We start from the raw sequence: 14,661 nt of genomic DNA, 5'->3' as shown, positions 1-14,661 counted from the left end.
CCCCTTTTGAGAGATGTTTGTTTGCGAAAATGTTTTGCACTTAGAAATGATGTCATCCATTATTAGTATTGCACAAATATTGTTTTGTAATGGGGGAAAATGCCTTTACAGGAAAAGCAATTTGTCGCTTAGCAACAGAGGCCGAGGAACCTACAGTCTGAGCAGCGGTGGAGATATCTGTATGTATGGATGGATAGATGTGTGTATGTTGGAGAGAAACCTGCTGACTGGATTGGTGTTTTCTAGATTTATTTGTTTGCTTGCCTGGTGATTTTGTGTCCCTCATGCATGCTGTATGCTATCATTAGGTCCGTGATATTTGCGGCTGTTCAGCAGAAATAGTTGGTTTCCAGCAGCCGTTTTCATTACTGCATTAAAAGAGAGTAGGGCAGTGGGTTCATGGGCCGGAGCCAGACATACGCTGGGCACAGACATTCTGCTTACCCAAACAAATAATGCGTCCGTTTTTTACCTTCCCCTACACGAGCGCTCACACACACACACACATACGCATTGGAACACCGTTATATACACATTGCTTGCAAGTGTTGTGGTTTATTTCGAAACTTCTGACTTAAAGGCGGTGATTACTGCTCTGTCTAGGGAGCTTTTATAGGGAATACAACATTTGGTCCCTGATTGCATGTCAGTCAAACACTCGCAAAATCTAAGAGCTAATTAAAGGGTTAATTAGTGTCATCTCACAGAAGGACGCTCACAGAAGTATTCACATGAGCTGTTTTGAATATGTTTTTAGTATTTTTGTGGATCTTGAGAAGTTCGGTGGCATTGCTGTCTATGCAGGCCTCACTGAGCCATCGTATTTCATCAAAAACATCTTAATTTGTGTTTTAAAGATTAACGAATGTCTTACAGGTGTGGAACGGCATGAGGGTGAGTAATAAATTACATTATTTTCACTTTTGGGTGAACTAACCCTTTTACACCCTTTAAAGGGTTAGTTCACCCAATAATGTAAATTCTGTCATCATTTACTCATGTCGTCCAAACCTGTATGACTATGATCTGTAGAACATAAAATATGACGTATTGAAGAATGATTGAGTGATTGAACGATTGAAGAGTTTTTGTTTTGTTTTATGTTTTGTTTTACATTTTACACTTTGTTTTGTTTTACATTTGTTTTGTTTGATGTTTTGATGATGCTTTTGTGTTTTTGTTTGGTTTTATATTGTGTGCTTTATTTTCTTTTGTTTTTGTTTTATGTTTTACAGTTTATTTTGTTTTCACATTTTACATTTGTTTTACGTTTTGTGCTTTGTTTTTTTTCTTTTGTTTCTTTTTGTTTTAAATGTTATGCTTTGTGTGTTTGTTTTACATTTGTTTATTGTTTATTGTTTATTTCTTTATTTGAAAGGGGACAATGTACATTAATAAACATTAAAACAATGTAAATGTACCCGAGTTAGCTCAAAAGTGCTAATTTTCATCGGTAGTCCCCCAGCCAGATTTAAACAAGGCAACCTTTAAAAATAATCACAAGTACAAAATCAAAAACATTATGGTTAATAAATACAATTCATATAAAAATGATATAATATTTAAATACACACATAAAAGCATTAGTGCCCACAAGTTTGGCTCTCTACAAGCCATTTTTTTGCATTCTTTTTGAATGAAAAGAATGACAAAGACTTTGTTTTACATTTTACACTTTGTGTTTTGTGTTTTGTTTTGCTTTACATTTAACGCTGATATAGCTGATATAGTGATATAGCAATATAAGTTGACAAAACATATGCGGTGAGTAGCAAAACATACCGATGAGCAGTGACATCAGTTTGTAGACATGCTGAAATAGTGATGGAAACAATGTTACTCAATCTATTCCTCTCTTCACTTTATTTTGTCTTTGTGCTTTACTGAGAAGATTTGTTAATCTTTCCATGTTTATATTTAAAAAAATATATATATTTCTAGCAGCCTATGAACTTCATTGTGCATGTTTTCTGTGCAGGAGAATGAGTTTTAAAGTGTGTGATACATTGTTTTCTGTGATTGTGGTTCAATTGTAAAAACATTAAGGATACATTAAAATATCAATACATGTACTAATTTTCATCAGTCTCAATGAATCCAGTCCGGTTTCAGATTCTGAAAGTTCTGTTATCTATTTAATCCAATTTACATTTCCATTTACATATGCAATTATATACCCCAGTCCAAACAAAAGGTAAGTACATGCGTATTGCCCCGGTCACCACATTAATAAATAAAGAAAGTCATCGCTATAATGTTACCGGAGCTATTTTGAAATCTCTTCTCCACTGACCAGTTCACAAGATGTAAATAAATGTTTGTAAGAAGTAAATTGTATGTAATCTGAGCTCTTAATGAAAGGCCGCTGGTAAACATGTGCTTCATGGCACTGCACATTTTGAATCTGATTGAAAAGATATCCAAGCATTTTCATGCTTAGTTTTTTTTTTCCTAATGTTTTGATTATCTCAGGTCTACACTGACCCTTTCAATCCGATCGAAATCCGATTCAAGCTCAGTCAGCTTGACTGAGGTGTTTACATGTAATGGCTCATAAATGTGAACATAGTTTATGTAAGATTATTTTTGCTCATATGACATCTATCTTATTTGCAAAGCTGTCCTCTCCAAACCAGATCCCCATATGCCATCCATAGGTATATTGTATTTCATAATTCCAGAGTATTTGGTAATTTTATTTGCATAAGAAATATAAAAATGAAAACTGATCTATATGAAATAATTGAACCCCTTAACCAAACTAGTTTACTACAATATTAAGAATAACAGCCCTCCCTGCACTGATGCAAAGTGTCCCAAATGGTGACTTAAGTTACATTTTTGGTGGAGGAAACTGGATTTTTAAGTATGTGGATTGGAATGTATTTCATTGTGGACAGAGGGTGTAATAAGCTCCCGATAATGACTTATCACCTCACTGAAGAGTTATAAGGAGAGGAGATGGGCCTGAATCTGATGAATGGGCTCATTTTGTGGAGGATGAGAGGCACGGATAAACAACAGGAGTGATCGATGTGGCGGCACTGTAAGGGAAAATCTAGTGGCCACGACAATCAGAGCGATCTTCCAGGCATGAAATGAACAAAGTGACGAGGCACAAATGAGTAAATCAGCTCAAACGGTATCAGATTAGGAAGTGTCTGGGGTGAGTGGATAAGGTCTTATCAAAGTGCATATGTATGGTCCATCTATCGAATGTCTTGATCGTAATTGCGTTTTGTGTGTGTGTGTCTTTGTGCTCAAGTTTGCACAATTTGCAATGCGCCGTCTGTGATGTAGACCTAAACGCTGCTGCTGTAGTCGAAGATTCAGCATTCAGAGATGCTTTGCTGAGACAAGATAGAAAAGTCAATATATAGAAAACAGATCTCGCCCCCCAGTGACTACCATAGTATTTCTTTTTCCTATATGGTAGTCAATGGGGGGCGAGATCTGTTTGGTTACTGACATTCATCCAAATATCTTCCTTTGTGTTCAGCAGAACAAAGAAATTCATACAGGTTTGGAACTACCTGAGGGTGAGTAAATGATAGAATTTTCATTTTTAGGTGAACAATCCTTTTAACAATAACAAAGTTAATGGAATATATTAGTCATTGACATCTTTGCAAAATATCTAGCTTACAAGAGGTTAAGACTAATTTGTTTACAGTGGTGTATTTGAGCATAAATATGTGTGAGTGTGTGTTTGAGGCACTGAAGGGCTATGGTAGGGAGTACATCCTGTTTGGCAGTGGCAGGGAGGCGGTACAGATGGTGAGCATTACATAATTGCAGTGCTTACAGGCTAATTGGAGACGCCATGGACCCTGGAGTGTACACGCAAACACTTTATGAGCGCACACACTAACTGCAGTCTGAGGTAGGAAAAGATAGCAGTCCAGTATGTGATTTGTTTGGGAATAATCTCACTCTGAATGACTTGTTAGTGGTTGTCAGCAAATCTCTAGCTGTGTTTTGAATTGAATAGTGTACTTACAACTTACCTGCATACAAGTTTCAGTTTTGTATATTTATATATTTTATATTTATATTTTATATATAATGTATATTTTAGTTGACCATAAATTCTTGAGTACATTAACTGTACTGACAAGCAAACTTAAACCATATTTCAAAGACAACAGAAGTAATTATGAAATTGCATACTTAAAGGGGTCATTGTCATGATCACCAGTTGGAGTGCCCTACTTAGCCTCCAGAGGGCACTCCACCCCGGACCATTACCTCACCACTCGGACTTCAATTCCCATAACCCACTTCCCGGACTCATTATCACTTCATTGCACTCAGCTGTTTTGTGTTTGTTCATTAGTGTCTGTCTATTTATGACTGGTTTGTTTCTGCTTTTGTTATTGTGGTTTCATTTACGGTCACCGGCTTCACTGTTTGTTTTCTTTGTTTTGTATGGACTGTTCTCTGGATTTTGACCCTTGCTTGGATTACGTTTTTGGATTGCCATATTAAAGCTGCATTTGGATCTAACCCTCTTGTCTCTGCGCCATCTGTGACAGTCATATAATGCCACTTTTACAAGATGTAAAATAATTCCCCAGAGTGTGTATGTGAGGTTTTAGCTCAAAGTACCCCACAGATCATTTTTTATAGCATGTTAAATTTGTCGCTTTTTGAGGGTGAGCAAAAACGATCCCTTTGTGAGTGTGTCCCTTTAAATGCAAATGAGCTGCTGCTCTCAAGAAGAGGGCGGAGTTTCAAGAGCTCATGTTAGCAGTGCCGATTACCCTACAAAGACTCACTGAAAATGTCAGGAACTCTTGAGCCTTTTATGTTCAAAACGGAGTCGGACAATAATGGAGAGACTCAAGAAGAAGTGACAACATTGTGAATGCAACAGGACGCTTCTGAATGGTTAGTTGATGAATTTATGTAGCTGGTGTGGGATATCTTAAAGTCATTGATTAGCATATTCTGTCATAATAATCTATAAATCGCTCATGTAGGAACTGTTGTAAGATCCTACAGAGCCAAAGAATATATGCTGCATGAAGATAGAACAGGTATAGTTTAGTTTAATTATAACTTATGTTGTCTTCCTGCTTTTATGACATGCTATGGCATTTGTGTAAAGTGTAATGCAGTAACATGGCCTCACCCCCTTTGTTGCGTGTTCTCGGGGGTGGAGTTTATGTAAATTTTAGGTTTGTGATGTCACTAACCTGGGAAGCAGCTCGTTGTAGTCCTTACCATCCGTTTGTTGTAGTCCTTAAACAGAGAATTATTTAAAAGAAAATATCTCCATTTGCTTTGAACTTTCAGCGCTGTAACTTTGCAGGTGTTGTTTGTGCTCAAGCAGCAACATTACACACTAACTAAAGTTAAAAAAGTGAATCATAATCAACCACCCCTTTAAATCCTATTTAAGTGGGTCAAAAAAACAGAATGCTACTGCTTAAGATTTTAAAAAGAAATGTATGAAACAGTATTAAACATGCATTAATGAGCATTCATTCTTCACATGTGATTCTGAAGTGTGCTTTGATAAATGTGCTTGTATAGGGAAAACTTGCAGACTATGCATGCTATACATAGTGCATACTCAAAATAGCAGGCTTTTAAAATAGTTTGCCATGCTAAACATACCCTCTCTCTCTCTCTCTCTCTCTCTCTATCTCTTCCTCCATCTCTCTGCTCATTTTCAGGCAGCAATAGGTCACGGTCTATATGACCAGTCTATCTCTTTTAAATCATGACCTTTCATTTGTCTCCCCTCTGAGACTTTCACAAGCCAGTTCTGTCTCACTCCTCTGAAAATAAAACCATCCTGACAAAACAGCACACGCGCACACACACGCTGTGAACTGACCTCCCTCTGTTTTATCTCACCACAGATCAACTGCGTCACCTTCCCTGTGCCCATGTCTACGCCGGAGCAGCAGCTTCTCAAGCCCAGTGAATGGAGCTACTGCGACTATTTCTGGGTGAGAGACAGAGAGAGAGGACAATCGTCCATGGTGGACCGCAGTGACTGAGAGCTGATACGATACTGACACCAGGTCACATCTGACACCATTAGAAGGACAAAAAACAACTCATTGTGACAAACTTATGTTATATTGTAGCACACACAGAATAAGTAAAATGAGTAAGTAAAATTATTTAGGCAAGTAAATAAAACAGGACAAATGGTTTAAATCATCATCTGATAATTAACCGGCACAAGTAACATGAATTAAAGTGATATAGATATTAGGAAACTGTCATCATGTGGTTGTGCATGCTTATCTAAACATCCTATAGATTTTATTTCAATGATGGTTTCTTTTTACAGTGCGGCTAACATGATGCTGAAAATATGCAAGGGATACTATATTGTTGAGATACAGTAGAGATGTTGAGGAGAGATGTGCTCTTATTTTTCAAAGTGATCAGACTTTTCAAATGCCAAATGATAAAAATCAGCCCAGGCTCATTCGAATAAAACATAGGCTACCTGTGGGAACATTTTTGCAAAATGGAAAATACATAGCGCCATGTACATTTCGTGGCAGTTTCAATGTAAAATGTCCACGTGTTCAGTTTTTTCCCGAAACAGTTGAACGTGAATATGGTACGTTTTTATTTACGCTGGTTTTATACGTATCACTGCGGTTCTGATTTGAAATGTCCAGAGATTGGCGCTAAGCTGAATCATTTGCTCTATTACATTTTAAAATAAAAATGAAGGCACCTCACAAAACTGATTTCAGACAGACTTCTGAGGCAGTGTAACGGTTTAATGATCTACAGCAAAATAGAGAGAGCTTTGGTGATAACTAAACAAATATTTAATTACTACAATAGTAGGTTTTTGCTAAAAATGACATCAAAAGTGGAAAATGTTCGTCAAAAACATACATTTACACACAAACTGACCTGCAAATGCAACTTAGGGAGGGCATCTTGATTTTCTAGCTCAACTGTCACAGAATGGAACACACATGACTGTGGGATATCTGCCTGGCTCACACTACAGGAATTTTAGGCCGATTTATGCCCGATTTTCCCCTCCCGAGAATCGGAGAAAAAAACTTGTAGAGGACATTGATCGGCTCCGATGTTCGGCGCAGATTATCTGGTAATGTGATGCGTTCACAGAACGAATCTTGCACCTCCCGATCTGCTCTCACACAAATCGGGGCCGCTCCGATCATATCAAACATGTTTGATATTTAGGATTTTAAATCGGGAAGATTACGTCAGTTCTTTAACAACAGAAAATGAGAGAAGTGAATGAGAGCACTTTTAAAATTGCGACCGCGAAACCAGCTGCTGTATGAGTCCGTTGGACAGTGGAGATGGCGGAACGGTGCATTGAAGTGTTGCAACAACACAACTTCTTGAATAACGCGTCTTCAAAAAACATGATACAGCCGTACAGACAAAGAGAAAATCTGAGGAGTAATCACTATGGTTTTGAACATACCGGGTGAGTGTAGAAAGCTGCTAGCAAATGTAAACATTTTTATCTCAGTGATGAATATGTTTACATCCGCTTCCCAGTGAAATCACGTGAGGCTCTTCTGGGTATGATAATCTTAACAATATCCTGTAGTGTGTGCTGCGCTACAAATTTGAAATCTTGTAGTGTGTGCATGTTTGAGATTTGTGAGGATAAAATCTGTGAAGATTCTCCTTATATGTGTGCTGCAACCAGATTTCATATTCGGTTAGGATTTAAAAACTCCTCTAGTGTGAGCTCGGCTTAAAGCAGTTAGGGGAGAGTGGGGTAAGATAAGCCATTTTTTACTTATGTGGTCCTCAAGATTAGGGAAAACGAGGCACAATGAAGTACAATGAAAGTATTTGAAGTAATTTTAGGATGTTTTCTATCATTTTAAATGATCAGAACGCATCTATGACAAAGGGTTCTAAAAATATGGCTTCTTATAAAAAAGGTTAGGGGTAAGTTGAGCCGAGTCGGTAGGTGGGTGTAAACTGACCATCTAACTGAATTTGAATCAAACTCATGTGAAATTTTAAAGATAATGTACCTATTTTAAAAACGAATTTAATAATCAAATTTCCTTTTAACTTAAACAACATAAAACCAACCAGATGAAGTTGAAATTTCAGTATCTTTAATTGTTTGCATTTCTGAAACAATATGTTGAACACCAAAGTTGTAACCTTCCCAAAAACAGACTAAACAGAGTAAAATTAAATAAAAACTAAATAAGAATGAATAAATGTTACTGAAACTAATAAACATTTTAGTTTTTAAAGACTTCCACTCCTCCCATGTGCTTCTCCTTTTCACAGTCTGGCAGAAATGATGGGTGGTTCCAAAATATATGGTCACATGACAGTAAAAGTGTACTGTTGCCAAGATACAGGGGGTGGGTCAACTTACCCACTGGCTCATCTTACCCCACTCTCCACCTAAGGATACATCTATGCTGCCTTCAAACATCGATCAGATGAAGGTTTCTCAGGAGACAGGAAGTGAAGCTAACATTGGATTTGGATGTGCCTTGATGCCTTGAAATGTGTCCTCCTATAAGGCAGCATTTTCCAGTTTTCGGACACAGCCATATGGAGCTGGTTAAGCGATGCAAAGTCCAAAATGCATTTGTTTACAAATCATGCACTTTTGTAAAAAGTGTTTTAAGATCATTACATAATATTGAGCAAGGAGACTTAGGAAAACAAGTCTTTATTAATCCATAATCTGAACCTGTTATCATAACTGTGTATGAAAACGATTAAAAACGCGTGCTGTTTTACTGCCTCTAGTGTTCATTTCTGTTGGAACCTGCAGTGATATGTACGTATTGGTACATTTTTTGCATTTTGCAAAAATTTTCCCACAAGTAAATTTTTCCATGATATCAGGTTGATAAAATTAGAAGAAGAAGAAAAAAAAATCACACTATTTAAAATTTTTAACCCGTCATCATCATTGAGTTGTAACAAAAATGTAATTTGAGGCCTACTGATATAACACACTTCCTGTGAGAATGAGACAAAGAAAGTGAGAATGAGATCAAGAGTGAAAAAGTGAAAAAGTGTTCATTCACTAGCAGAATCTAAATGACGGCAACATTTTTTGTTTTAATATCATTGAGATTCTATTGTAGTTTTCATTCATATTTTGAATTAGTTTTTATTTTTATTTTTGCATTTTTCATTTTAAATTAAAGTTTTAGTCATTTGTAATTTACACTGTAAAAGCCGATAAGTTATGGAAACTCAAACAATTTGAGGAAACTGATTGCCTTAAACCATTTAAGTTTTAAAACCAATAAGTATGAGTACTGTGAGTACGATTATATTTTTTGTGCACCAAAAAATAAAAATAACGACTTTATTCAACAATATCTATGGGCGATTTCAAAACACTTCATGAAGCTTTAAAGCTTTACGAATCTTTTGTTTCGATTCAGTGGTTCGGAGCGTTTATCAAACTGCCAAAGTCACGCCTCCCAGTGGTGAACCATTGAAATTTCGACACACTTATGAAGTAACGAAGCCTTGTTTACTGAAATCACGCGACTTTGGCGCTCCGAACCACTGATTCAAAACAAAAGATTCGTAGAGCTTCGAAGCCTCATGAAGTGTTTTGAAATCGCCCATCACTAGAAATTGTTGAATAAAGTCGTTATTTTTATTTATTTTTTTGGTGCACAAAAAGTATACTCATACTTATACTTATTGGTTTTAAAACTTAAATGGTTTAAAGCAATCAGTTTTCTTAAAATTTACAATGTAGTAAGTTGTGTGTTCTTTTCAATTTTATTATATTTTTAAATATATTTATACATTTTTTTAATTTTTATTTTAGTTTTTTAGTACATCAGTTTAAACTACATAAAAATGGGACATGATGCCTTAGAAACTATATTTTTATATGTATTTTTAATATATTTTTTTTATTTTGTTTTGGTTAACATACATTTTATTTCAATAAACAAAAACAGTTTTTTATGGTTTCAGTTTTAGTTTTGGTCAGAGAGTGAAATGACATGTAGACATATGCATGTGCACAGGCAAATGCTAACAGGAGTATTTTGTTGGGATGATTCTCCCTGGCTTCTCAAGCCAAGCGTGTGAAGAGGTTATGACACTTCTGTTATGTGTGGCTTGGCACGTCAGTGGCCATCACAACAGCAGACTCTTACACCTTCACACACACATACACAGAGAGAAAAGCATATTCCGCTAACTCGCTGCATCAGGAGCCCTCACGTTACATTAGTCATACCCTCAACAACCTATACACACCCTTCACTGAAACGCACACTCACAGTTACACCCGCAAGGCCGTACGCCCCCTCCCACACACTCTGATTCACGCAAACCCACGCTGTGACTCACACACACTGATGGCGCTCACGTGTTGTCGACAGTCTGGTTCTGATGATGTGGTAGCGTGTGTAACGTCTCTCTGTCCTCTGCAGGCCGATAAGAGGGACCCTCAGGGGGCCACAGTGTCAGGGTTCGAGGTGCTGCTGCAGAAACAGCTGAAGGGGAAGCAGATGCAGAAAGAGATGGCAGAGTTCATCAGAGAAAGGTGGGAAAGCCTCTCTCTCATACTGACTCTTTATATAACACCTCACTCTGTATTACACACTGTAGACAAACATTTTCTTAAAGTTGGCATGAAACGGAAGTTGCAGTAGTTTTTTCTTCCCTATTTTGACGTATATCCGAGTGAAACAGTTTCTTGGACAGAAACATATGTAGGGTGGGGCTTTATTTTGTCCATGTGGAATTGATTGGATAGTGGTTTGCTATTGGTGGATCTCATGTGAGTGACAGGTTGCCCCGCCTTCACACCAGAAAACATCATCAGAGAAGAAAAGGGATGTCGCTACAAGAGGAGGGGAAGATATTTTGATTAAAGAATATGATGGACATGAATTTAAAGGTGCCCTAGATTCAAAAATTGAATTTACCTCGGCATAGTTGAATAACAAGAGTTCAGTACATGGAAATGACATACAGTGAGTCTCAAACTCCATTGTTTCCTCCTCCTTATATATAATATATATCTCATTTGTTTAAACGACCTCAGAGGAACAGGCAAATCTCAACATAACACCGACTGTTACGTAACAGTCGGGATCATTAATATGTACGGCCCCAATATTTACATATGCCAGCTCATGTTCAAGGCATTAGACAAGGGCAGCCAGTATTAATGTCTGGATGTGCACAGCTGAATCATCAGACTAGGTAAGCAAGCAAGGACAATAGCGAAAAATGGCAGATGGAGCAATAATAACTGACATGATCCATGATAACATGATATTTTTAGTGATGTTTGTAAATTTCTAAATGTTTTGTTAGCATGTTGCTAATGTACTGTTAAATGTGGTTAAAGTTACCATCGTTTATTACTGTATTCACGGAGACAAGACTGTCGTTATTTTCATTTTTAAACACTTGCCATGTGTATAATTCATAAACACAACTTCATTCTTTATAAATCTCTCCAACAGTGTGTAATGTTAGCTTTAGCCACGGAGCATACCATCAAACTCATTCAGAATTACGTGATTAGACATGTTGCATGACGAACACTTTGTAAAGATCCATTTTGAGGGTTATATTAGCTGTGTGAACTTTTTTTATGGTGTTTAAGGCAAGCGCGAGCTCTTGGGGGATGGAGACGAGATTTAAAGGGGCCGCGTACCCTGAATCGGCGCATTTATAATGATAGGCAGTTAATAAAAAAATTAATAAAAAAAAACTATGGGGTATTTTGAGCTGAAACTTCGCAGACACATTCAGGGGACACTTAAGACTTATATTACATCTTTTGAAAACATGTTCTTCGGCACCTTTAAAACACATGATGTGCACCAATAAATAATTTATAATAAAAGCTGCAATATTCTATAAAAACAATAGCAATTTTGATTTCATGGTGAGTTTAATCAGTATTTTTGCCTTGTAAAAACTGTCTAAACATCCTTAAGTTTTCAAAGAGAAGCAAAAATGGTTCTCACTGATCACAATATTCAAAGGACCCAACCACTATTGTTATCCATTAAAGGGACAGTACATCAAAAAATGAAAATTCTGTTCCAAACCTGTATAAATTTCTTACTGTTGAACACAAAAGGAAGATATTTTGATGAAAGTTTGTAGCTAGGACACTTTGGGGCACCATTGACTTCCATAGTAGGAAAAAAAACTACTATGGAAGTCAATGGTTCCCCAAAACTGTTCAGTTTAACACATTCTTCAAAATATCTTCCTTTGTGTTCAACAGAAAGAAATTTATACAGGTTTGGAACAACCTTAGGGTGAGTAAATGATGACAGAATTTTCATTTTTGGGTGAACTATCCCTTTAAAATAGTATTTATGCTGTAATTATAATAAAATAGCTTATTTTCATCTTTTTTAATTAACACAACTGATATATTAAACTCGTAAATTAACCAAAATTCTTTCTGTGATTCCAGAAGTGTATGTTCTTCAATAAAATAGTTAGCTAATTGATTTTAGGTGGTACTTAGCATTTTAATTTAGATTAGTGTTGTATTATTTGAATATATTAGTACTAATTTATTAATTTAACACGTTTTCAGTCATCTTGCAGTGGAGTTATTTCAGTAGTACTGTATGATACTAAAGGCTATGGCACATTGAATTGTTTTGCTTCTTTATTTTCTTGATAATGCTTTATGTTTCAGGATAAAAATCGAAGAGGAATATGCCAAGAACCTTTCCAAACTCTCCATGTTCCCAATGGCAGCACAAGAGGAAGGGTACGTCACAAGGATGATTTAGAGTATTGAAGGAGTGAATACTAGACATTTGTTAGCTGTTTTCCATCCATTTGAGGATAAAAATGTAATACAAATATTTTTGAGCTTTGATCTAGATCCATTTGAATACAATGAAATCTATTCAAAAATTTCACTGGGGGTTCAAGAATAAATGAACGCATGCTTAAAAACATGCTTTCACGTGCTTAATTGTATTGAATGTTCACTCAGATCTTAAAAATATAACTTTTAAAAGCTGTACTTGCAGAAAATGTATTATTTTATTCAAATAAAAGGCCAACTGGGTGTACAAAAAAGAGAGTACACTTATGTACTTTTAAAAAGTGCACTTTGTAATTGTAAGTTTTACTTTAAAGTACATTTTAAATCATTATGTTTTAATAATCTTTTGTCATGTTTTAAAGAAGTAATATTTACTGGGCTCTGGTTTGATTTAGGACTCTTGGAGAAGCTTGGGCTCAACTCAAGAAGAGTCTAGCTGACGAAGCCGAGGTCCATCTCAAGTTCTCCTCAAAGGTGGGACTCAATTCACTCATTTCTCAGTAGAGGTGGTATAAGATCTGTCTGAGAAATTGGCAGTTCAAACTCATGTATTGTCAGGGAAGATGAAGTATCTGGCCTTTATTTCATTTCTGTGCCGAATTGAATAGCTTCCCCTCAGAGATGTTATTAGCTGCCTGTATGTAATGAGCTACACAGCTTTTCTCAGTCTGCTGTGATTTGTCTATTTCCGCCGCTGTGCTTTCCCGTGTTCACACTAACTTGCTCCATTTAGCGCCAGTGTGGGTGATTAATTGCAGAAAGATGGAGGTGATTCTGCAGTCTAATTCCTATGATTTACGGAGATGGCAAAACAAAAGCCCTCTTTCTTAAAGAACATCATCATCATCATTACTGAAGCGGAAACTTTGGGGCTTGAGCCAAATACTGTATGCGCTGAAATGAAGTAATTGTTGTCTTAGAGAACCACGCAAACCCCACAGTTCATTCAGATGATTTTCACGGCTGGAAATGTCATGCAGTGGTGTAACTGATTTTAAGAACTTTGTCTTCAGCTCCAGAGTGAAGTCGAGAAGCCTTTACTGACCTTCAGAGGGGACAACTTTAAGAAAGACATGAAGAAATACGACCACCACATCGCTGACCTGAGGAAGCAGCTGGTCAGCCGTTATGCTGCAGTGGAGAAGGTGCAAACTCTATTGATGTTTTGTTTAAACCCTTGTGAAAAAGAAGTGCACTTAATTACATTGAAGGTGTGCTTGTAGTGACATTCAGATCTTAAAAGTATATTTTTAAAAAAAAAGTATGTGCAGATAATATATCAATGAAATAAAAGGCCATTTAGACATCACTTAAAAGGGATAGTTCACCCAAAAATGAAAATTTGATGTTTATCTGCTTACCCCCAGCGCATCCAAGATGTTTTGTTTCTTTGTTTCTTCAGTCGAACACAAATGATGATTTTTAACTGCAACCGCTGCCGTCTGTCAGTGGTATAATGCAAGTCAGCGGGAACTTGGACTATAAGAGTAAATAAAACACGACAGACAAATCCAAATTAAACCCTGCGGCTCGTGACGACACATTGATGTCATTAGACACGAAACGATAGGTTTGTGCGAGAAACCGAACAGTATTTATATAATTTTTTACCTCTAATACACCACTATGTCCAACAGCATTCATCACTCGATTCGTGAGGTCTGATCGCGCTCTGACAATGGCAGTGATGTCTCGCGCATATACTTCAATGAGAGCGAGACATCACTGCCGCTGTCAGAGCGCGATCAGACCTCACGAATCGAGTGATGAATGCCGTTGGACATAGTGGTGTATTAGAGGTAAAAAATGATATAAATACTGTTCAGTTTGTCTGTCGTGTTTTATTTACTCTTATAGTC

The 14,661-nt window shown here is 36.7% G+C and overlaps 1 protein-coding gene across 2 annotated transcripts in view; it reads left to right on the top strand.

The window, feature by feature from the left end:
• The window catches only part of gas7a (growth arrest-specific 7a), a 54,125-nt gene that overhangs the window by 24,649 nt on the left and 14,815 nt on the right, over positions 1-14,661 (top strand). For both annotated transcript variants that reach the window (XM_048175842.1, XM_048175754.1), the window contains exons 6-10: positions 5,871-5,960; positions 10,419-10,531; positions 12,665-12,739; positions 13,198-13,276; positions 13,816-13,947. In XM_048175842.1, the coding sequence (XP_048031799.1) occupies positions 5,871-5,960; positions 10,419-10,531; positions 12,665-12,739; positions 13,198-13,276; positions 13,816-13,947 (489 nt within the window). The remainder of the gene's footprint in view (positions 1-5,870; positions 5,961-10,418; positions 10,532-12,664; positions 12,740-13,197; positions 13,277-13,815; positions 13,948-14,661) is intronic.

The sequence above is a fragment of the Megalobrama amblycephala genome, linkage group LG1, assembly GCF_018812025.1.
Source record: "Megalobrama amblycephala isolate DHTTF-2021 linkage group LG1, ASM1881202v1, whole genome shotgun sequence".
In the NCBI taxonomy this organism is placed as follows: Eukaryota; Metazoa; Chordata; class Actinopteri; order Cypriniformes; family Xenocyprididae; genus Megalobrama; species Megalobrama amblycephala.
The sequence above is the reverse complement of the archived record's forward strand: the minus strand, read 5'-3'. Positions and strand labels throughout refer to the sequence as shown.